We start from the raw sequence: 24,724 nt of genomic DNA on the forward strand, positions 1-24,724 counted from the left end.
AGTATAGCTTTTATTTTGGAAAGAGCCATTTCTCTGTAATAAACTCTCTTTTCCAAAGATGAGTGATTTCTCGATAAGATAGATTTTTTTTTTATTATTTTGTTGTTTCAGCAACATTAAATTTAAAAATTGTACTTTTGAGTTAAAATATATATTATATATTATATATATATAATTTTAATAAATGACAAATTAAAAAGGCATGAACATTTTTCTGTATCGAAAAAATATGGAACCGTGACACCAAAGTATCGAACCGAACCGTGAATTTTGTGTATCGTTGCACCCCTAATATATATTTTAGTTGTTATTTCCTATGATTTTTAGTATGTATGTATGTAAAAAATAATAGGAAATTATGACTGAGATAAAAATTGAATAAGTATTAAAATATAAAACATTCATGCATGAATGTAAATGATTGACTTTAGGCAGAAAACCAATAAAAACAGTATTCTGTAGTTATCCCTCTACTTTTACTTTCTGAAGTGCTCAAATATGGAAAAGTTTACAATGCATAGGGAACCCATCCTCTAAGTTGCTCTTAGGAGAGATTAATTCCTTACCACAAATGTTTTATGCCATGTATTTCATCGATAAAACTTCAAACATAACATTAATGTTCACACTCACTCAGCTGCCTTCTCTGCTGTGCTGTTCTATAAATAAACATCATGATTTAAAGAAGAAATAATCATGTTGTCACTGTATTACAATATGAATTATACCAACACACACAGATCTTTATGGAGGTGTTGCTACTAGCTGTTAGTGCTGCGTGTTTCACTGCTCATCTTAGTAGCCGAGGTTTTAGCCTTTCTCAGTGACATCACAAACCAAAGGAAGATGAAGAAACCTGCAGTCACAAAGGAGAGAGACAGAGAGATGTACAGGTTTAGAAACGAAACGGATGAGTTCATGAAAATGGTGCTCATAATGCATCTGTGTCAAATCTCTGTCCAGTAACTGTGTATCCATATCCAACACAAAATCTTAGCTCTACATAAACAGATTTTTAACAAAAATCTTAAATAGTTCTAATGCAATTTTCATCATTAGGCAGAAGAGACGGTTCATGTGTCCCCTATAATGGAAAGTAACATCACTTTTACAATCTATTATTACACAGCATCTGTTTAAACTTATGAATGCTGTGGCTTATCTTTTATATATTTCAAATCTTTTATTGCTCACTTAAACTTAAACACTTTTAACTCTAATCAACGAGATTTTCTTTTAAATGTTACGTAAAATGTAATTAAAATTGTAATTAAAAATTGTAATTAAATTAAAATAAATTAAAAATTAAAATTGTAATTAAAATTGTAATTAAAATTATAAATAAACAAATCTTATACTATTATTTCCCCTTAAATGGTATCTATAAGGACAATGCATATGTGCATTAAGCAGAAGAGCTGAGTATGTGTGTTCACCCATAAAAAAACTTGACAAATTTCTCTGTTAACACGGAATAAAGTGGGCGTCCAAAGAAGACGACACCACAAGAAGACTGTTTCCTCCCCTTGGCAGCACTTGGGACCTGCAGGCAGTCTTCCACACATTTGCAGTCAAGGTTTGCAGGACAATATGGCTGACAATACTCTACCCAAGCAATCCTGAATAGGCTGCAAACAGCCAATCTCACAGGGCTTACCATGAATTAACTTCACAGTCAGGCCTGTTAAAGCTGGTGTCAGCAACATGTGCACTGGAACCTGAACATGTAGAGCACAAGTGTCGAACTCCAATCCTCGAGGGAGGTTTTAGATGTGTCCTTGATCCAACACAGCTGATTTAAATGGCTAAATTACCTCCCCAACATATCTTGAAAGTCGTGTCCAAATTGATGGCCTGCGCTCTCCTGAGGACCCAGCCTTCGCGGTCCACGTGGGCCGGGTCCTCAGAAGATCGGGTAGGCCGGAAGTAAACTGCTTTGAAATTGGACGGTCTAGCCTTCAGATTTGCATCACCGCTGTCTCGGTGGAGTTTAATAAACTCAGCTGTCTGCTTCTTGCTATCTAAAATATAACAGGACACTGATGTAAATTCTCGACCATCTCACACTGTTTAATCAGTTTTCTGTTTCAGCTGTGTGAAAACCACCCGGGGCATTAAAAAAGTTTTTTTTTAATCTAATCTAATCTAATGACTTTAATCTCAGCCAAACCGATTTACTCATGAACAAATAAAACACTGAAAAAAGCCAAACAATAACATTTTTAGGTTATCTAAGTGACTTATATATTACGTTTAACCTAAGTAGCGAAAGTCCGCGGTGATCTGAAAATGATGTGTCGGGAGTTGTGCCGTTCTCGGCGGCTTCAGTGGCCCTCGAACTCCCAGCTAGCTATCGAGCTGGTGGGTAACAGACATCTCCGAAAACGTCGGAGCACTTTTGCAAATATGTGATATCTCGATAAACCGAGCAGATATTTGAAGTTTACACAGCTACATTCTCGCCTGAAAATATGTTAAAAGTTTATTTTGTCACCCAGAAAGGGTAATAAGAGTAATATTAAAACCTTAGTAGGGGCTGCCATTGTTGAAAACTGGAATTGGTTGAGCCGCGCTATGAATTCTGGGACATGGTGGGCCACAAAGGACACACCCGACCCATCCTTCAAATTCGGGGAAAAGGAGGAGGCATTTGTTGGCTGCATTCAGAGGAGTCTACGAATTTGAACAGCCTTCGTCGTGTCGCTGTGACGTAATTGGCCTACAAATGCGGCCTCAGGAGGATGCAGCCCATGAATTTGGTCACCCCCAATATGCGTACCTGTGTGTACTTGCATTCTCGTGCTCCCGAAGTTGTCCAGAAACCTAGTAATGAACTAATCATTTGATTCAGGTGTATGGAAAAGACACAAGAACGATATACAGGCTGTGTCCCAATCCAGCGACCGCACGCTTCATAGTATGCACACTTTGCGGACTGCTCAGGTTGCCTAGCAACCATGATACTAACTGCGAGAAACGTTTCATACAGCATTGTTTGACAGAAATGAAGAACAAAAAATGTTTTTTTGTTCGTTAATTTTTTTATGACATCACTTTGATTAGTTGAGTATCTGAGGCTGAGACCACGGGACTGTCAAAAAACATAATCGTTGGACTTCATTTCTGTACTGAACAGTCATTTCAAGATTAGTTAGTAAATAACAATTAGCTAATGTTGTTCATGAGACTAAAGTCATCTCACTTTGGTAATGTAAATATAATATGGCCAATATTATATTTATTGTCAGATTTTTATGATATATTACAGCAGTGAGCTTGAACTGTCATTCACTGGGCTTCAGTAAAGATTCAAGTTGCATTTATTAAAATTTCCTATCACCTTAAATCTTCACTCAAAGACAAGTATCTTTGACAGTGTATATATAGATGTATTATATAAGAGACAAATATTGTTCATTTAATATGGTGGCATTATTAAATTTAGCTCAATGCTTACATATATGTGTAAAACAAAAAAAGCTGTGATAACTGTTTCTGATAGAATGAAGATCAGACTGATACATGAAATATTCCTTTATTGGGTGAAAAAATCAGACCATGTCATAACTGCTTTAAGTCATACAGAATAGATATCAGAGCCTTAAACAGGCCGACTTCTACTAAATGGCTCAAACTGGGCACAAAGTCTACAAACACATAACATCCTTATAGAATATGATGTAACACTATAGATCAACTTACCTCAGAATATATAAGCATATAAATAATTACAGCAATATGACACAACAAACACAGCAGCACTAATCCAAAATTCATTGAACTGAAACAAACATGGACATTTATTTTTAGGTCTATTCTGCTGCTGATACATATTTTAGGTTTCTGAATATTAAACTTGTTTCTGCCTTTAATTGTGTTTAACTTGAAGGCCCTGAGTACTTTCTCCCACACTGATAGAATTATTTGAATATTGCCTAATAAGACTGATTCAGAACAGACAATTAGTTATTTTAAACTTTTCTAGCAGTCCTTCACAAACAGGGAACAGTCTGTCTAATCTCTTTATCTGTCAGCTGCTGGTGGCTCTTCCTCCTTCCTCTTCCTCACACACTGCTGAGTTTGTCCCGGTGGATCATCGGGGATGCAAAGCCTCACAGATGATGTGCAGTAGTGATGTGCGAATCATGAACGAATCGTTCAATAGTTGAGAATCACTTTATTGACTCGTAAATCATGATTCACAAGCTATACTGACTCACTGACTCATCCCTGTTGCTGTTAGCAAACTCATTTTCATTAGTAGAAATATATCTAGCTTAAAATTAAAATTGTGGGGAAAATAAACAGCAGCCAGTTTCTTAACAAAAACATTTCTGCTCTGAACTGGAAGAAAAAACCCTGAGTAGAAGCTCACATCAAGATAATAGCTCCTCGGTTCACAGTAGCATCGCTCTGCTAACATGCTAACAGCACATTTGAGTTACTCACCCCCTCCCTTCCTGTGCTGAATCGTAGCGTAAGCGAATTGTCACTACCCAATCTGTACCGGAAACCAGATCGGTACCACGCATGTGCGAACGGTGTCTACTTCCGGTCGAAGCATTTTACGATAGTTACAGGTCAGAGTATCTGTTAAGATGTTAAGAATAATAAGTATCTCTTAAAATGTTTGCAATAATGAAGCATTTCAATATGATGTAGACAAAAACGAACTATAAAAAGATAGGTATGGATCAGGACTCCCCGATCCTTACTGTGGATGTGCAAAGTCGGACCGTACAAATCCGTACTGCGCATGTGCAGAGGTTTTTCTTCTTCTTCTCTTTCATTTAATGGCAGTTTACTCCCCAGTGTACGAGGATACCGCCACCTGCTGACCAAGCGAATGAACCGTATTGTAAACTGAAGTAGCGTCATTACAAATGAATGTTTAATTTGATTTAGTGATAGTCAAGTGTGTTTATGCTTGTCTGTGTGGAGAGGATTGTTGGAATAGTGATGATGATGTCCGCTATCACTGTCAATTGTCAGTAAACACTTAATCTGGCTGATGAATCTTCATGTGACACATTACTAAGTCAGTATTATTAAGTCTGTAATTCGGCATCATTCTTCTTATTTTACAGCGCTGTTGTTCAATCGGGGGACGCTCTCTGTTGAGGAGAAAAGCATGAATTTGTTTGTAAAAGGATTATCCATTGTTTAAATGTCCCGGGCAGTTGAAAAGGAGGCAGAGCTGTTGAGGAATGCTAGGAGCTAACTGGGCGCTAACCGTGTCAGTCAAATACATTAACTGTCGCAATGTTGCCAAATAGAGGAAGTGACGTAAGATTTGCGCATGCGTGGTACCGATCGGGTTTCCGGTACGGTAGTGACACGAATCACTCACTCACCCCCTCCCTTGCTGTGCTGAATCGTAGCATAAACGAATCACTCAGGACTCCCTCACCCCCTCCCTCCTGGCTCACAGCTTCTTCTTCTTGGTTGGCCACCAATGTTAAGGCGCATTACCGCCCCCTGGCTCACAGCTCAGTGGACATTTAGATGAGAAAATATATATTTGACACATTTGAGGAAAATACTAATAAAATAAAATAAAAATAAAAATAATAAATGTTTCCTTTAGAAATCTTTTTTTCTTGCACTTTTTTGCTCTATAAAAATAGTTGTTTTTCTTTTTCAATCACTCATCTTAGCAGTAGGATATACATGAAAAGAGAAACAAATTAAGTTTGAGTGAAAATGTACATTTTTTTGCACTCTCTGGTCAACTGACTCAGTGACTCAAATGACTCAAAAAACCCGATTCACTTTGGTGAGTGACTCATTCAAACTCGATTCAGTAAAAAGAATCGAATTTACCATCACTAATGTGCAGCAGTGGGTCCCTCAGTCTGTCCTCACTCTGGACACTTGCAGTTGTCACACATGGAAATCAAATGTGTGATAAGCTGCAGGATTCAAACACAAGTGTAACTTATAAATACATGTTCATACTTTTATTACACAATCAGAGAGAAAGAAAGAGAGAGAGAGTGCAGGACAGACAGACAGGTGACAGTCTCAGGTGTATACACTGTTTGTGTTATTACGAGTGCTAAACAAGAAGAGTTCCCAGATGGTACAGTGGATACGTGTGTGACTCCTGTGATTAAAGCATCTTTCTTTCAGCTCAACGAGTGAACCGTCAGCTCGTTCAAACACACGTTAAAGTCTGTTTTGTAGCAGTGCAGAGTGAGGACAGACTGAGGGACCCAGTGCTGCACATCATTTGTGAGGCTTTGCATCCCTGATGATCCACCAGGACAAACTCAGCAGTGTGTGAGGAAGAGGAGGAGGAAGAGCCAGCAGCAGCTGACAGATGGAGAGAATAGACAGACTGTTCCCTGTTTGTGAAGGACTGCTAGAAAAGTTTAAAATAACTAATTGTCTGTCCTGAATCAGTCTTATTAGGTAATGTTCAAATAATTTTATCATTCCAGTGTTTTCAGTGTGGGAGAAAGTACTCAGGGCCTTCAAGTTAAACACTATGAAATGGTAAATGGGCTGTATTTGTATAGCGCTTTGCTTAGTCCCTAAGGACCCCAAAGCGCTTTACACATTCAGTCACATTGTAGCCACAGCTGCCCTGGGCACACTGACAGAGGCGAGGCTGCCAAACACTGGCGCCACCGGGCCCTCTGATCACCACCAGTAGGCAACGGGTGAAGCGTCTTGCCCAAGGACACAAAGACTGAGACTGTCCGAACTGGGGCTTGAACCGGCAACCTTCCGATTACAAGACGAATTGCCAACTCTTGAGCCACGATCACCCACATGAAAGGCAGAAACAAGTTTAATATTCAGAAACCTAAAGTATGTATCAGCAGCAGAATGCACCTAAAATTAAATGTCTATGTTTGTTTCAGTTCTATGAAGCTTTGAGTATTTTGGATTAGTAGCACTGCTGTGTTTGTTGCATCATATTGCTGTAATTGTTTATATGCTTTATATATTCTGAGGTAAGTTGATCTATAGTGTTACATCATATTCTATAAGGATGTTATGTGTTTGTATACTTTGTGCCCAGTTTGACCCATTTAGCAGAAGTCAGCCTGTTTAAGGCTCTGATATCTATTCTGTATGACTTAAAGCAGTTATGACATGGTATGATTTTCTCACCCAATAAAGGAATATTTCATATATCAGTCTGATCTTCATTTTATCAGAAACAGTTATCACAGCTCGTACATATCCTTTTTATACATATATGTAAGCATAGAGCCAAATTTAGTAATGCCAACATATTAAAATAACATTTATCTCTTATATATAATACATCTATATATACACTGTCAAAGATACTTGTCTTTGAGTGACAATAGGAAATATAAATACATGCAACTTGAATCTTTACTGAAGCTCAGTATTTTACAGTCGCGAGTTCACTCGCATGAATTTTACTCGCATGTGCTGTACCAGTGTACCTGCACATATGATGTGACAATAGAAGTGATTTGATTTGCTTTGGTTTGAGAGAGGTACTACCTTTAATATCGGCCATGCTATATTTACATTACCACAGTGAGATGACTTTAGTCTCATGAACAACATTAGCTAATTGTTATTTACTAGCTAATCTTAAATTGACTGTCCAGTACAGAAATGACGCCTGACAATCATCTTTTTACAGTCCCGTGGTCTCAGCCTCAGATGCTTATTAAAATCAAACAAAGCTCATATAAAAACAAACAGATGAACAAAAACATTTTCTCCTTCATTTCTCTCAAACAATCCTGTATGGAACGTTTCCAGTGGTTAGTGTCATGGTTGCTAGGCAACCTGAGCAGCAAGAAGGAGGCTAGACCGTTCCATTTCACAAGCCTCGCACTTCCGGTCTTCGAGGACGCAGCCCACTCAGACCGCGAAGGCTGTGGCCTTGAAGGACGCAGACCCTGAATTGGGACACACCCACTGTTTGCTGCACCATGGGTGACAGCTTTTGGTGGAATCAGTGTGATGGTGTGAGGCAGCAACTCCCTCACTGAAAACCAAGCCTTGTCATCAGTTTCATCAGTGTCAACGAACAGAGATGTTGAGATGAGATTCTGTAACCAGTGGCAGTCCCATATCTCCTCAGTCTGGGCCAGAACTCTATCCTCCAAGATAGCAACATACACTTCCACAAAGCGAGATTTAGCAGATACAACTGAGATCCCTGTTCGGTGAATTGATAAACTGTCAAATTGGCAGTATGTCTTGTTTCTACGGACTTAATTCACCCAATGCAATGAATGACACCAAAGAGTAAATAACAGAATACTGGGAAGTTTTTCTATAGGCGTAACCCACATACCAAACTCTGCCACTGTGTGTGAGTGCATGTGTGTGTGTGTTTGTGTGAGTTTATAGACCTTGCAGGGAGTTCAAGATGCAGAAGAGGTAGAGGACAGAAGTGATCAGGGGGCCGAATGAAAAAAATACCAGGCCCCAGGTAATGCCGAGCAGAGTCATGACTCCAGCCAGGGTAGAAATGTCTTTCTTGACTTTGTCAAGGTTATTCTGCCCAAACTGATTTGCCAAATGTAAAATGAAAAAGAAGGTTACAGACTATTTAAAATTTGACTTGAGACCTTAAATTGTCATTAAAAGAAGAATCATTGCTAGTTTAGGGGTTCCAATGGATACACTGATGGATTACTACTTAAATATTTCTTTTAAGACTACAGAATTACCTCTCTGGTGTGGTGGAGAATCAAAACTTGTCTGACTGTCACCCCAAACATGATTACATTAAAGAGACACACCAAGCTGAGCAGTCCCGCTGTAGTCCACATTTTCACATAGTAATTGGTTATATAGCATCTAAAAAGAAAGAGCAGATAATGTTTTAACCTCTAAAACTGAAAAATCAACAATATATTTAGTAAAAGAAACATTAATGCAGATCTATGTAGTAAAAGCATCCCCAGAGTTACAAAGGAATTAATGTTTCAATTTTAGCAAGTTAGATGCTTGGTGAAATGGCACATTTCTGCTTCTCCCTTTAAAAAAAACCCAAACATGTATGTTTACATAAACTCTGACAGGCAAAACAGTTAATAAGTAAATGTGAATTATTATTCTTGATACATAATCTTACATTCATATTCATTACATTCATCACATTCATTACAATCTTACATACATAATCTGGCAAATCTTACATTTCAGTATTGCAGGAGTTAGACGTGTCCAGAGGGGTAAGGCCATAAAACTGTCTGTCTATGATGACCACCACTGACACAATCATGGCAGGGACACCTAGAGCAAAAAAATATATATAAATGTATACATGTATATATATATATATAGACATATATAGACATATATATATTAGTAAAACATTTCCAGATTGACAATGACAGCTCCCTGACTAATCGATTCCACTTACCCCATCCCACCATGCTGAGTTTGAGCAGGTATTTCTTCACATAGATGTTGAAGACTTTGACTAAGAGAAGATATAAGTGGAAACCTTCCAAGGCCATCCAGCTGAAAGTGGCCAGCAGGGAATAATGAAGTAAAAGAGCCATGTATAAGCAAAGTCCAGAGGAGGACCCTGCTGCCACTGCCTGATTGGGCAGGAAGTGCAGGTTCAGGAGGATCAGGGCAATTACAAGGTTGATGTGGACCTTCATAGAGACATCCTGTTTGAGTTTTCTGTCACACAGAGAAGTGATGTGTTATAAGCAACATATTGTATCACAACGGGAGGAATGGTAGACCATAACAAGAGAAGAAAAAAAAGATGAAGAGATAACAATAGCATTTGCTGAAAGATGATCAGTGAATGCCAGTGAATGGAAGATTTCAGTATCCTTTAAGGCAACTGAAAGATAAAAAAACAGGCTAGCCATATGACAAAGGTATGAGGAAGTTCCAGAAAAGGGGACAAGAGCAGAGGCAAATTAGATTACAGGAGGTACTAAAAACGTGAAAGAGGAAGGACTGATGAAGATGGGAAGAATATGAAAAATGAATTTATTACCTGTTTGTAATAAAGAGCAAAATGGCTATGACCAAAGTAAAAAGGGAAATACTACAGCCAATCACAGTAATGTGTGTTAAAATCTCTTGGTCTTTCTTTGTGATGGAATGATCAGGTATCTGTGGAGAAAACACATGTTTATATAATCTTTCACTTTTTGTATTATAACAATTAGTCAGCAAACCTTTCATCTTCTAGTCAATGACAGGTCAACAGGCCAATAGATACCACATGTCAGAAGTCAATACTTTTCTTAATTTTTTTTTTTTTTTTTACACAGTAAATGTAACTTTATTTAACCCACTAGGTTATTAAGTATACTTTCTTATTTCTGGTGGTACAAGTCCCTTGAAGAAAATGGGGGCAGGACTAAAAAGAAAGTTAAATGAACAGCTTAATACATGTGAAAAAAATAAAATAAAACAACTACTACTATGCTACGTGCAGTCAAGACAAGCATAACATAACAACACAATAACAATAACATGCAATGAATACACAAAATTCAGGTAGGCAAAGGGTAGGTAATCAAGCACGAGCACCACACACAAACAGTTAGCATGAAAACCAATACAACATAGCAGCAATACAGGACTGGCATACAATAACAGACAGCACTGTACTCACACACACACACACAAGAAGTGTGTGTGTGTGTGTGTGTGTGTGTGTGTGTGTGTGTGTGTGTGTGTGAGAGAGAGTACAGTTTTGGTTGCAGTGTTTTATGAATAAAGCAATAGACTGCAGTGATGAGTTATGATGCAAACCAGACAGATGGCTCTTAACTGGGCCCTTAGCAGTTGATCTGCATGTAACATCCCCATCTTCTGACCAGGGAAGGATAGTAATTTGAATGAAAACAAGTTGAGCAGAGCAAGTAAAAGAAGAACTGATTATGTAGACGAAATCATTTTTCTTTGGTGCCATCTAGAATGACACCAAACAAAAAAGAAGGAAACGCACAACTAACGTATCTGCATTCATAACAAATCATATTTGTTATTATATTTGCATGCATATTATTGACATTCAATGAATGTGTAGGTTAAACTGTGCATTTATTATATAGAAGAGCTGTAACATGGCAAAAATGTTTCTTTTCTTTGCACACAGAGAGCAAAGTGAACCGTCCTTGTTTGTGTGCACAAACTTGGCTAAATAAAGATGATTCTGATTCTGATTGTGCAACAAAATTATAACAACATGTTTTCATTACCACATGAACTACTCCTTCCAGAAAAATTATAAATACATTAAACTGCAGTTTACTGATGAATCCCATGTGATTTTATGAAAGAAGAAAGAAATAGAGAATCTAAAGGCTGTATACCAAACCCACATGCATGTGACATCCGAGTGCTTCAAACACTTACAAAACAAAACAAAGAACAGAAACACTATGGAAGCATTTACTATTATTTTTACTGTTATTTATTATTTGATACTAGCTGAAAATGAGGAGTGGTGGAGGATTTTTTAAATCCCTCCTTTTTGTAAAAGAAGCAATAAAATGGCATGAAAACACTTGACTATTCATAAAACTGTATCAGATAAATTATCAAAAAAAACCCAAAAAAAAAACCAAGATTATGCAGACAAATGTCCCCCATCAGTGTTATATGGATTAACATCATTGCTTAAGATGTGATTGAGCTCATCTAATGCTTTGTATTCATTAACATTATATTCCCATTTTTGCCCTCACTGTTTACTTTCACTCACTGCTTAGGTTTATGGATTTATACAAAGGGCATTCTTTTTGTAAATCAAAAACTGTAGAGATTCTCTGAATTACAGAAAATTTCAAAGTTAATAGCAAAAAACCCATTTGGATAAAGAACTATTGATAAAGCACATGGTTGATTTCACGCGGGATTGACCTGAAAACCTGCAAAAGGTCCTTACCCCTAGAACACTATCGCCGGGGGATTTTCGCCCGAGCAAATATATTTACATGATTTTCAATTTGTTGCGTTTGTCTGAATGTCATGGGTCCTTGTGTAGCTTCAGCATGGTCTCTGATGTCTTTGAAGGCGTGGGTGTTTCCCTACCCCAAAGCCCACTTTTTCCTACAGGCATGTGTTTGGGTGATTTTCACCCAGCAATAGTGATAGAGGGTAAAGTAGGTTTTGGGTGGATTTCACCTGGTGATAGTGTTAGTGTATAAAATCAGGCAATCTTGCTGCATCCTGATCTGTAGTGTGCTCGACATCCCTACCCCTGGCACTCTTGCAGGTGAGGCAGGACCAGTGGGAGCAGAAAGCAGTACTCCCTTAGTGAGGTGTGCTGACTGCCCCGCAGCCTTGGACAGGAAGTGTGTCCACACCATTACTACCCTGCGTCTATTTACTGCATATAAGGAATAGGTAAGTAGGAGTGGTCCTGGAATTTGCATGTTATCCTTATTTAGTGCAGTTGTTATGAATAGTGCAGTTGTTATGAATAAATATCGCAAAATGAATTCCAAGGGAATTCATATGATGAAAAAAATCTTTTAGTCACCTGGTCATTTTTACCCACCAAAAAGTGCAATTTTTTTGTTTCTCTCTCCTGCAGCTGTTTGTGTGTCGAGGAGACTGTGCCTTCACCAGGGAAGTCTCAAATGTCCCAGGAATGGGTGGACCAAAGACCAACTTTCCAGTGTCATTGTTTTTTTGTTTAAGAATTCTTTATTTTCGAATTCCTAATTTTTGGGTAATTTAGGAGCACTTTTTTAGTGTCCCCCCATGACTCTTCTTTTTCATTTTGTTAGATAAGGCACAGTTGAAAATCAAAGAAGACCACGGTAATTTGTCATGTGTTGTCATATTTTGATATATTTTGATGCCGAGTACCTTTCGTTGGGTATATTATATCGGGTAAAAATCACCTGGCGTAAGTGATGGTGTTACTATTTATAGCGATAGTGTTCTAGGGTTAAAGAACCTTGTAGACAAGATTCAGTATTGTGGGGATAAAGAGATTTGCTAACATATAAAAGAAGCTTTTGTTTTTTACTTCTTTAATTGTACTAATACAATGAGTGCAAAGTTACCCATGTATTAGTTACTATAACTATTCCTTCTAAAGATCTCACATGCAAGCAGTCAGTTTCTTTGTGTGTGTGTGTGTGTGTGTGTGTGTGTGTGTGCGCGCATGTGTGTGTTCCAAATCTAGCTGTGCAACTTTGTGGTTTGTGGTCTTAACCTTTCATCACCATTTCTGATAAAGTAAACTGAAGATCTTAAAAAGAAATCTAAAAAAGATCTTTCTGAGAAGCTGTGTGACTTTAAAACCATCAGTATGACAAAATTTTGCAGTGTTTTTTAGCTTGCCATGTCTTTCCCGACACCACTTTGAAAAGCCTGTTTGAAGGTTTAAGGCAGAATTAAGGTAAAGTGAGTAATGGTCTGGCATGTCATTGTGAAGCTGCAAAGTTTGAGGCAGTTCAGATAAGTGTGTGTTGATAGAAGTGAAGAGGAGATGGACAGACAGAAGGAGATCTCTCAAATTCTTCATTCTTTGAATTCCTCTTTACATAATAAATGAGTCCAGTCTTACTATGAGGATACCAAAGTATGTGAGGTGGTTACAGGAACAGGTGATGTTAGTCTGACCATGTGTCCAGTGTGTGACGCAGCCATCCTCACTAAAATCTGGTAAGCAAAACAAACAGATCCATTATGCAAAAGATCACATTTCTGAACATCAGCTCAGTTTGGTGGCCCTGAGTGAAAACACAAACCCCAATGAGTCTAACTTCTGAAAATATTGGTGCGTTATACTGCTCAAAAAAGATTAAAGGAACACTTTGGAAACACATCAGATTTTGAGGGGAGAATAAATCGTGATGGATATCTATAATGAAATGGAGTGGGTAATGTGTCCCATAAGTTTAAATTATTATTAATTATTTATTTTTTTGAGCAGTGTACACTACTGTTCATGACAGATGTGATGTTTGTTACTTACTGTATGTTGAATAATTAAAGAACTGACACGAGGGTTTCTGAGTTTCCTACACAAAAATATGTCATGTTTGTACAACATTTACAGCATATTATATGTGTCAAATAATTATGCAATAAAATTACAGGAGGTAAGACTGAAATAAATGTTCAAAAAAACAGTCACCTTTATACACTTGGTAAACTCCATTGTGATGTTGATTCTCTCCTGCAGTCCTGATATCTTCTTGCCCTGCACACTCAGACCAACCAGTCTTTGATCATATACTTCATGTGGGCTTTCAAAAACTCTCTACAATAAAATGCAGATTTGTCAGCTGGTTTAACAGTTTTGCAAAGACAGTTTTAATATTATTTTCTGACTCTTCTGTGTTAAATGGAAAAACACTACTCAGTGATCTAGTTGCATGGTTTGATATTCAAGTAATTTACATTTTGTTAAAAAAATGTGATGATTCTGTCCTGATGTACCCACCTTCCTTCAAAAATATGTGTACTAATTTTAAATTTTATGTGTTAATAAAATAATGTCACTGTGCTAAAGAGTACAAATTCCCCACTGGACAAATTATTCAAGCATCCAGCAAATTCAGAAGCTAAGTGGGTTTAATTTTGTGGCTGTTTGGTGTAGCTGGTGTAAGGAAGCTTGATAGGGTTGTTAAGATGGGATTTTAAATCTGATTGTTTTTACAGTATGCCATGTGTATACACCACTCCTTTGATAAGGACATATAAATTTGATTTTCATTATTAAGATGCCTTTATAATGATGTGAAAATAAACAAGAGTACATTTCCTAACAAGTGGTAAACAAAAAAAATATAACCTCACAAAGAAAAACAAAAAAAAAACAAATGTTATTTTATTAGACTAAAACAAGCAAGACCCACGCGCTCCATGAGCAGTAGTTTAAATTTAATGTGTAAATACAAAGATCGTATTATTCTATAGCTCACAACATCCTTTTTCTACATGTTTTTATATAAGAAGTGTAGTTTATGACCTGTCTTGTTCCAGGCCATTTAAACATGCAGAACACAATCGTGTTATTCGGTCCAGCACCCAGTTCTCTTGGCAGCTGGACACTCACTTTACTGTTGAGAAGAGGCACATATGGTGTTACCTGTATCAGCATCAACATGCCAAGAATAGAAAGAGATTTAGTTTAGATTACGTTAACTAAAATTACCTTGAACAGAACAACATTAGATATCAGCTGAGTACATCACTACTTGGCAGGTATTTCTGACTAACAAATTAACAAATTTCCCACGTGTGGGACTAATAAAGTTGATCTTATCTTACTACACGTGGAGTCTAACTACAAACTACTGTTCAATAAAATTGTGTGAATAGTTTGTTTTTTTTAACCTGTGTGTCATTGGCATAAATTTCAAGGCCTCCGGAGGTATCATTAGGTTTGTGCAGAAGAGCGACAAAAGTCTTGACATACAATTGCATACTCCCATTCACCTCTGTTCCCTCTAGAACCCTCTGTAGAGTCCAAATGGCTCTTGGGGAGAAGAATGCAAAAATATTAACAATATTAACAATTTACATCCTTTTATTAATGTAGAAAAGAGTCAAGTCTTTAATTTTTTTCAAAATAATTCATACCCCCCCCCCAAAAAAAAGTATTATAAATACTTCAAACCTCAAAGTCTCATTGAGGCTTCCGGTATTCAAAACATTGTCTGTGAAATTCATACAACACTCGGTCTGATTACGACCTGTAGAGAAAATGTAACAACACGCATTGAACCCTTGTACAATTTAATTAAAACACCCCACATGTCCCCATCCCCGGAATGTGTTAAAGTTTAATCTCAAAACACCTATTATACAATTTCATACTTCTTTATGAAGTCATGTATAGGAAAATGAAGATGTAAGAGGCAGGCATGAGAAGTATATTTTTAAATGCCATATCGCCATGTTGGAAAAATGACTGTTCAAAATAAGTTATAGTATATAAAACCTGAATTCCAGAAGAGTTGGAATGTTTGTTAAATTTGGAAAAACATGAAAACCAAAAGACTTTCAAATGAAATCAAACCTGATGCTTGCTACAGCTCACCAAAAAATTGTCATGATGCAGCAAATGGCTGAAAAAGCAAGAAAGATCAAAAGGTTTCAGCTGAGAGAACATTTAGCAAGTAATTTAGCCAACTGATATCAGGTCTTTAATATAATTAGCTATAAAAGGCATGTCTTAGAGAGGCAGTCTCTCAGACGCAAAAATGGGCTTAGGCTCTCCAATCTGTGGAAGAGTGTGTAAAAATATTGTACAATACTTCAAACGTTCCTCAACATCAAATTGCACAGGGTTTGCAACTCTCATCATTTTCAGTGCATAACATAATCAAAAGATTCAGAGAAACTGAAGATGTCTCTGTGCATAAAGGACGAGGCTGAAAATGTTCATTAATCACTCACACAGCATAATTGTGTCACTGACATTACTTAATGGGCCAAGGAATATTTCCAGGAACCACTCTCAATTAATACAGTCCAATCTGCCATCTGTAGATGCCAACTAAACCTCTATCATGCAATAAGGAAGCCAAATTTAAACATGGTTGAGAAACGACGTCATGTACTGTGGGCCAAAACTCTTTTGAAATTGATTGTCTCAAAGTGGGAAAGTGTTCAGTTCAATAAATTTTATTTATACAGCGCCAAAGTACAAAGAGAGTTGCCTCAAGGCACTTTATATTGTAGGTAGACCCTACAATAATACAAATAGAGGAAAACCCAACTGTCATATCACCCCTATTAGCAAGCAACAGTCAGAAGGAAAATCTCCCTTGTAACAGAAAGAAACCTCCGGCAGAACCAAGGTCAGGGAGGGGCGACCATCGGCTGTGACCGGTTGGGGTGAGAGAAGGAAGACAAGATAAAAGACATGCTGTGGAAGAGAGACAGAGATTAACAACACGTATGATTCAACACAGAGAGGTCTATTAACACATAGTGAGTGAGAAAGGTGACTGAAGAAGAAATTCTCAGTGCATCAGTGTGATCCCCCAGCAGCTACACCTATTACAGCATAACTAAGGGAAGATTCAGGGTCACCTGATCCAGCCCTAACTATATGCTTGAGCAAAAAGGAAAGTTTTAAGGCAAATCTTAAAAGTAGAGATAGTGTCTGTCTCCCGAATCCAAACTGGAAGCTGGTTCCATAGAAGAGGGGCCTGAAAACTGAAGGCTCTCCCTCCCATTCTACTTTTAAATACTCTAGGAACAACAAGTAAGCCTGCAGTCTGAGAGCAAAGTGCTCTAAGATGGGGACTGATTGTTCAAGACCTTGTATGTGAGGAGCAGGATTTTGAATTCAATTCTGGATTTAATTCAAAATTAATTCCCTGGATTTCACAGGGAGCCAAAGAAGGGAACCCAATATATGAGAAATATGAACTCTCTATCTAGTCTTTGTCAGTATTCTTGCTGCAGCATTTTGGATTAATTTGCTTTTCAGGGGGGGTGTAGGACATCCTCATAACAAAGAAGTACAGTAGTCCAGCCTAGAAGTAATAAATTCATTAACTACCCCAAAAGGTTGGTTGTGTTTATCTGGACGTTTTCCGTGGGAGAAACGTTTCATCACTCATCCAAGTGACTTCTTCAGTCTTAGCTGACTGCATTCAGTCTTACCATGCTACACCATGGTAAACATGCACCTGTAGCAAGCATCAAATTTGAAATGAGCTCATTTTACGCTTAAAATGTACAATTTCTCAGCTTAAGCAGCTTGTATTTTATTGATGTTCTGTGGTAAATAAAATATTTGCTCATATGACTTGAAAATCTTTTAGTATTTATGTTTTTCAAATTTAAAGAATGTCGTTGTGTCTACCAAGGGCGTAGATTTGGTTTTGGCATTGGTGGGGACGGATGATTCAGCCACCGAACCCTGCCCTGTTTCTTTTTTTTTCCTTTTTGTCTTTGCTTCTTAATAAAAAAAAAGGGAGAAATATACTTGTCTACATATGCTATTCTACATGCTTTAAAACCATTTAAAATTACAATTCATAGTTTTATATGTGAATTATATAATGTTAAATTACTATTAAACAAATGTATTTTAGAATTTAGATTACTTCAGCCATATTCCATATAACTCAGGTATCATACAAAAATAAAAATAGCTTCAAATACAGTCATGACAATAAAAGAATATGACTTTAAGGACTTAACAACATTACTTCAGTTATAGTACACCAACATCTCTGATACATTAGCACTAAGGGAACACTGAATGACCTGGTGGGTTTTGTCCATACAACTACTCATATAAGATTACCACACAGTAAAAGATCTCTCAGCAAAATTATGCAACATTTTAGGCACACTATACAAACATTACTGATGAGTCACTCATCAGTAATGTTTGTAGAGTGAGTGCATTTTTAAAACAATTTGTGCAAACTGCACTACAAGGTGGAATATTTGCAAAATCATGGCTACCTCATGATATATTGTCTCAAAAATTAACCCTATGAATATGTCAGTACCATTAGGATGAAATTTTAACGTTAGACGTATAATTTTAACAGCCTCTGTAAACTAATATCCTGGCTTGCTCGAGGCTGCCGTTTTCTCTGACAGTTTCAATCAAAATTAGAAATGCTACTCTGAGACTGAGATAACTAATAGTGCTGCCTGTTGTGCAGTTAGCTTCCAAAACACTTTTTTCGTGGTTACATACAATTTTAGACTGATGTGGGCCAAAGCCTAGCATAGCCTGTAACGTTATTATGACGGACACATTTTATGAGTGAACTTGAATTTAAGTGACTTACAGGTTTCTTTGAAAAATACTTTCTTATATCCAGGTTCTTCCTTTTTGCTGCCATCCTCTCCTCCTTGCAGGTCCTGGCAGCGCAGGCTTGCAGCTGCTAAAACTAAACAGAGCTCCCTGAAAGGCACAGCCAATCACATTGGCCATATTTGTCACATGAGGTAGGACTCTGGTAGAGAAGTAATTTAACTCTTTCTGCACCGCTAGGTGAATGAGCTGTTGATAGATCGTTATTTCTTTCTATCGGGTTTGTTTTCCTTTACTCGAAGAGATGAAATTATTGGTGGGGAAAATTCAATAATCGCTGGATATTGGTGGGGACATGTCCCTTCCGTCCATGCCAAATCTACGCCCTTGGTGTCTACAATAGTTGCAGACAGTACACTGAGGGTAGGATGCTTTCTTCTAAAGTGTAGTAATGTAATTTAAAGGGACATGACATTTTAGGGCTGTGGTAGAATATAGTGTGTACAGACTCTTTATACAGTATGAGAGAAATAAACAAATGTAGCTAAAAATTGACAGAAAGCAAGCTGAGTTTACTTTATTCGAACTCATAAAAGGTTAAAAAAAGAAAAAGTGAATAAGCCTTGTTTCTAAGGTTAGAATCTAAATTGTCTGGCTGTCTGTCATTTCTAGTAAAAAGATAATTATTTTGTCACAGCAGTTAATATAACAACTTACTTATTGTAAATGATATATTGCATTTAGTCCAACAGGAATCCTGTCCCAAACACGCAATTTTGATAAAGCATGTCATAAGACACAAAAGGCATCAACCACCAGAATATCCAGCTCTTCTTCCTGTGAAGAGATTCTTACATTTAGAATGGAAAAAAAAAGTCTATGCTTTTCAGTCAAAGTTCTTTTCTGATTAAAATGTCTTAATTTTTTAGATTAGCACAAAATTGACTTTGTTGCCATTATCCTGAAGGTAGATAGAAAGGCATCCCCACCACATTTAACAATGTTTCTAATTGACTAAAAAGGAAATTTGAGTTCACAGTATAGAGAAGGAATAATTGTTACATTTTACTCTAACAGATTGTATGATTGGAGAAAAGTAGGAATTAACATAACTGTTCAGGTTGGAATGCATTATTACAATACAATACAATTTTATTTATATAGCACATTTAAAAAGCAAACATATGCCAAAGTGCTTCACAGAAACCAAATAAGAGCAATAATAAATACAAGTAAATAAAATAATAAAATAAAATAAGTACAAATAAAATATACTAACAGGTGGGAGACATAATTAACCAATGATACACCAGGCATAGTAGGCACGAGCCGAAAGGCTGAAGGTTAAATCATAAAAACATTAATAAAAGCAAAAAAGATAAGTTACGGTACACTTACAAATGCAGGGTCTAGGAGGCAGGGTAGGCAAGGCTAAATAAATATGTTTTTAATTGACATTTAAAAGATTGAATTGAATCAGACGCGCGGATAGCTTGAGGGAGATTATTCCAGAGGTAGGGTGCAACAGAGGCGAATGCGCGGTCACCTCTGGTCTTAAGCCAAGATCTAGGTCACACCAGGAGCATTTGGCCTGCTGATCTAAGTGCTCTCCTAGGGGTATAAAAGCTGAGGAGATCCGTAAGATAGCTGGGCGTGGTGTTATTTATGATTTTAAAAGTGAGCAATAAGATTTTAAAATCAATGCGATGTTTAATGTGGAGCCAGTGCAGGTCGGAAAGAACTGGAGTAATAGACTCAAACCTACCAGTTCCCTTTAAGAGACGCGCAGCAGCATTTTGAACGAGCTGCAGTCTGTGAACAAGAGCAGAATGGAGACCAGTATAAAGGGAATTACAGTAATCTAATCTTGATGTAAAAAAGGCATGGATAAGTTTTTCCAGGTCCTTACGTGGTATGTAGGGCTTGGCCTTAGAGATTAGACGTAATTGATAGAAACCAGATTTAACTACAGAGGACACATGTTTGTCCTGCTTGAAGGAACGGTCCAAGACAACACCCAAGTTCCTCGCAGTATCAGAAAGGGAGTTAGCAAAGGGCCCAAATATACCAGTTACTTCAGCCCGAGGGATGGGAGTATCAAAGATTACAATTTCTGTCTTCTTGTCATTTAGAATGAGGGAATTGCTCAGTAGCCAGTTTTTAACTCATACAATCAAAGAAGTGTTGCAACGAAGACGTAACATCCTCAGCCAGTTAAAAATAGATTTGAATGTCATCTGCATAAAAATGAAAAGAAATATTGTATTTATCAAAGATTTGGCCCAAGGGTAACAAGTATAAAGAGAACAGCAAAGGACCCAGCACAGACCCCTGGGGGACACCAGAGGTGGCAGGGGCAGTGGAGGAGGAGTAGGTACCCATCACGACAGAAAAAGACCTTTCTGATAGATAGGATTTAAACCAGCTAAGGGGACTGCCCGTGATGGTTTAAATCTTATCTATCATTTATTATTAGTAATAAATGCGCTGGTAATGTTACAGACCAGCACTTATTACATGGTATCAGTATCAACACAGTTTCAATTTGCTGAATGGTTTCTAACTTCATTGTGAGTTATAAAGAATTACCATTATCATTATGGTCTGTTTGATCAAGTAAGACTTTCAGTCAATGTGGACAGCCACCAAAACTCTTACATCATCACCCAGAAGACTCATCATCAGGATAATCCAGAATATGCTTTCTACATAAAGATTTTTAGTTTTATAGACTGTACCAACTTGTAAAAACACAGGTATAGAAATAAAATGAATTCAACTTCTACTCCTCCTATTTCTAATATTACTACTACTACCAATAATCCTAATAGGGCTTTGGAGTTGACGTCACGCCGCAGTGCATTGTGGGATTGCGGCGCCATGTTAGAAGGCCACGAATCAAAACAAACACACTGTGTTGGAAGCAGGACTGCCAGAATCATGCTTGAAATCACCACAAAAGACAAAGGGCTGTATCGCGACCGACTGCGCCCAGACGCCAAGAGACGGTACTTGGAAAAAATAGCGTGCATCAGTAATGTCGACCCGTATGAAATAAGGCAGTGGAGTGGAAACCCAGACGACCTACCGCCGTTGTCCTATCCCGATATCTTCGCGTACCTTGTCTGTATAGTCAGCACATACACGGCGAATCATTTTCGGAATTATAAATCCCTGGAGGCGCACATCTAATTCACAAACGGTTGGGTACAAGATTTGACCATTTTTAAGCCTCCACGTTGTGAGTACATTGACTATATGACCAAGATACAGCCAGAGGTTGCACATAACATTGACTTCTCCTCAGCAGCTGCCCCAAAAATTGCTCTAGATGAAAACATAAACACACCATCTGCAGTGAAAGACAAAAGGAGCCGTCTGCAAAAAAGGCAAATTCCACTTGCTACTCTAGAGGAGTTGTCACCGATAAGCTACTCCATAAACAGAACATAGTTCTGCTGCATCACACGTTAGGATGTTTGTTCTAACTTTCTATGGCCTCAGCGCATTGAAAATAAAACTAAAAGCCTATAAAGAGCAATATGAATTTCTTTAGAACTTAGCGGGGTTGTGCCAAAAAGTGATTGTCTGCCAAAAACTGATTTCCGGTATTTGCCAAAAACTGATTGCTTGTATTTAAACTGCTATAAATAACTTGTTGGTCTATAATATGTGAAACATATGTCAAATGTATCCCTCATGAATGATATCACATCATCTTGAGCAACAAACAACATTCCTGTAACAAGGTAGAATCCGCAATCAGTTTTTGGCAGTGACTTTTATGTATCCTTTATGTATGCAGTTAAAAAAAAAATTATTGTTAACTTTAAAAATGTCGCTTTAAAGAGTAACCTGGCCAAGAGGACAGCTGAAATTGCAACAAATGCAAAACTAGTTCTGTAAATATATTTTAAGTGGACATATATATAACCCCTTTGTAATACCTGTTCACCAAGGTGTATTTACCAACATACGTAACAATATTACACATAAAAAACACATGGAAACATTGGAAATCAGTTTTTGGCAGGCAATCACTTTTTGGCACAACACCGGAATGAAAATGTCGGGAGCACACCAACAAAAAATGACGGCAGAGATCCCTCACGTTGCTTCCAGGAGGGGAAACGATAAAAAGAGAGACCATTTTCCAGCTTCCCAATCATGTGATCTAATGTTGCAACCAACAACACAGCATGTACGAACCATAGCTGATGCTTCCATGTGCTTTGTTTGGCCTACTAACATGGCGGCTTGACCAAAAAAACTGGTCACGCCCCCTCTCGTGACATAACGCTCCAAAGCCCTATAAGTACACAGAGTCGAGTTATTCGTTATTAGAGTTATTCGAATAAAGTTGAACAACTCTAATAACACTAACAACCAATGTTCCCTCGAATTTTTCATGTGTCTGAGCGAACACACAAACTCCCTGAGCGGTCCCTTGGACCAGTGTGAGCGACATCAGACATGTGCACTGTGGTCACGTCAGTATCAAATCCATCCAAGTTACATGGTTTATTAAAATAATCAAATTACAGCATTTACATTTATGTCAGATTACTTTTAATTAACTGCTTTCGCCCACTTACAATGAAAATTTAAAAAAATCTTGTTCATGACCTGTGTAGTATGTTAACACTATTGGAAGTAAAAATAACTTGAACTCCAATTTTGAAAACACAACTTTCTTTTTTTTTCTTCTTTTTTTTAAAATAAAGCTCTGACTAGTATTATGAGTCTGTGGTCTGGGAGAGAGTCCTGTAACTCTCTGTCTGCAAAACACAGTATACAATGACCAATGTTGGGCAATTAATTATATATAGTTACTTCTTCAATAAAGTAACTGAGTTATGCAAACAACAAAGTTTTTTGCAGCTGTTTACCTAAAAATGCAGCCAAGGCATTTTTTTTCAAATAAACATTTCAAACTATTTACAGAGCAATCAGGTGTTCTGCATCAAATTTGATGCCACACAAATTATTTGTGCCACTCCAAAAAATAATTTCTGTCCACTATGAGATAAAGGAGAACATCACAAGCCTGATACCTGCAGGCCGGACAACAGGAGATGTATCACTCCTGTAACACCTCTAACATTCAGTAGTCGCCTCATTGTTCTGACACACACAATAAAACTATTGACTACACTACACACTAACTACACACTAACTACAAAAGATTTGCACTAAACGTTGCAAATCTCTCACATCTCAAAACACCGCCGACACTCCTTAAACCTCCTCCCATTCCTAAATCACTAAATGCCACGTTGCCATATCATTTTTTGATTGGTCGACATAGTACATTTTTCCACCAAAGGGTGGGGTTTTTTTGGTTTTGTTTTTGCTCACAGGCAGAGAGTGCTTTCGAGCGTTTTCCTTATAAAATGCGGTTTTTACCGTTTCTTCCCGCAGTAAATATAAACAACGATAGTATTCAGGAAGAAAACCAAACATTGCAGATATTTTTATCATAACTCTGGTTTTACGTGGCCTATCAACACAATTTAAAAACTGGTATAAAGTCCACACTTTTTCCGTCAATTGTTCCGTCTGTCCTGCTCACATCTCCAATGGTTGTACATGTTGTCATTAACGTGGCTTCACTCCACATCAGCCACGCCGCTTTGCTAGCTAAAACACCGGTGTCGGCACATAAGGACGCTGTCATAACCTGTCAACGACGTTGATTAGCTGCGTATATACGAATGTGAATCGTATTATTGGCTGGACTATGGGATAAGGTGGCATCGTTCTAATCCCATACAGGAGCAGCCAGTCACTGAGTAACACTGCAAAACAGAATTGTTAAAGTCTTCATTTTAATTTCAATTCAGGTTAGATTTTTTTTTTTTTGTGCGCAACACAGATTTTCTGTGTGCATAGACCGTGCCAGCAGTGCGCGCACAGCTTAGAGGGACCATTGCTAACAACCCTTGTTATCAGCATCAACAGAAAAAGTAAAATGTATTTTAAAGTGAGCAAAAGCATAGCCTACCTTTCCATGTTGCTGTGGAACTAAGTTAATAGAGG

At 37.6% G+C, this 24,724-nt stretch overlaps 1 protein-coding gene across 1 annotated transcript; it reads right to left on the reverse strand.

The window, feature by feature from the left end:
* Positions 1–213: 213 nt before the first annotated feature.
* On the reverse strand, positions 214–24,724 carry LOC116325069 (adhesion G-protein coupled receptor G1-like). Its single transcript, XM_039613491.1, has 14 exons — positions 24,690–24,724; positions 19,403–19,522; positions 15,572–15,647; positions 15,289–15,430; positions 14,921–15,040; positions 14,084–14,209; positions 13,922–13,967; positions 13,511–13,605; positions 9,971–10,089; positions 9,374–9,642; positions 9,147–9,243; positions 8,676–8,805; positions 8,355–8,511; positions 214–856 (listed from the first exon to the last, which is right to left on the reverse strand). Exons 2-14 carry the CDS (start codon positions 19,476–19,478, stop codon positions 762–764), a joined length of 1,548 nt encoding a protein of 515 aa, XP_039469425.1. The 5' UTR covers positions 19,479–19,522; positions 24,690–24,724; the 3' UTR covers positions 214–761.

Source organism: Oreochromis aureus, linkage group 1, assembly GCF_013358895.1.
Source record: "Oreochromis aureus strain Israel breed Guangdong linkage group 1, ZZ_aureus, whole genome shotgun sequence".
NCBI classification, from domain to species: Eukaryota; Metazoa; Chordata; class Actinopteri; order Cichliformes; family Cichlidae; genus Oreochromis; species Oreochromis aureus.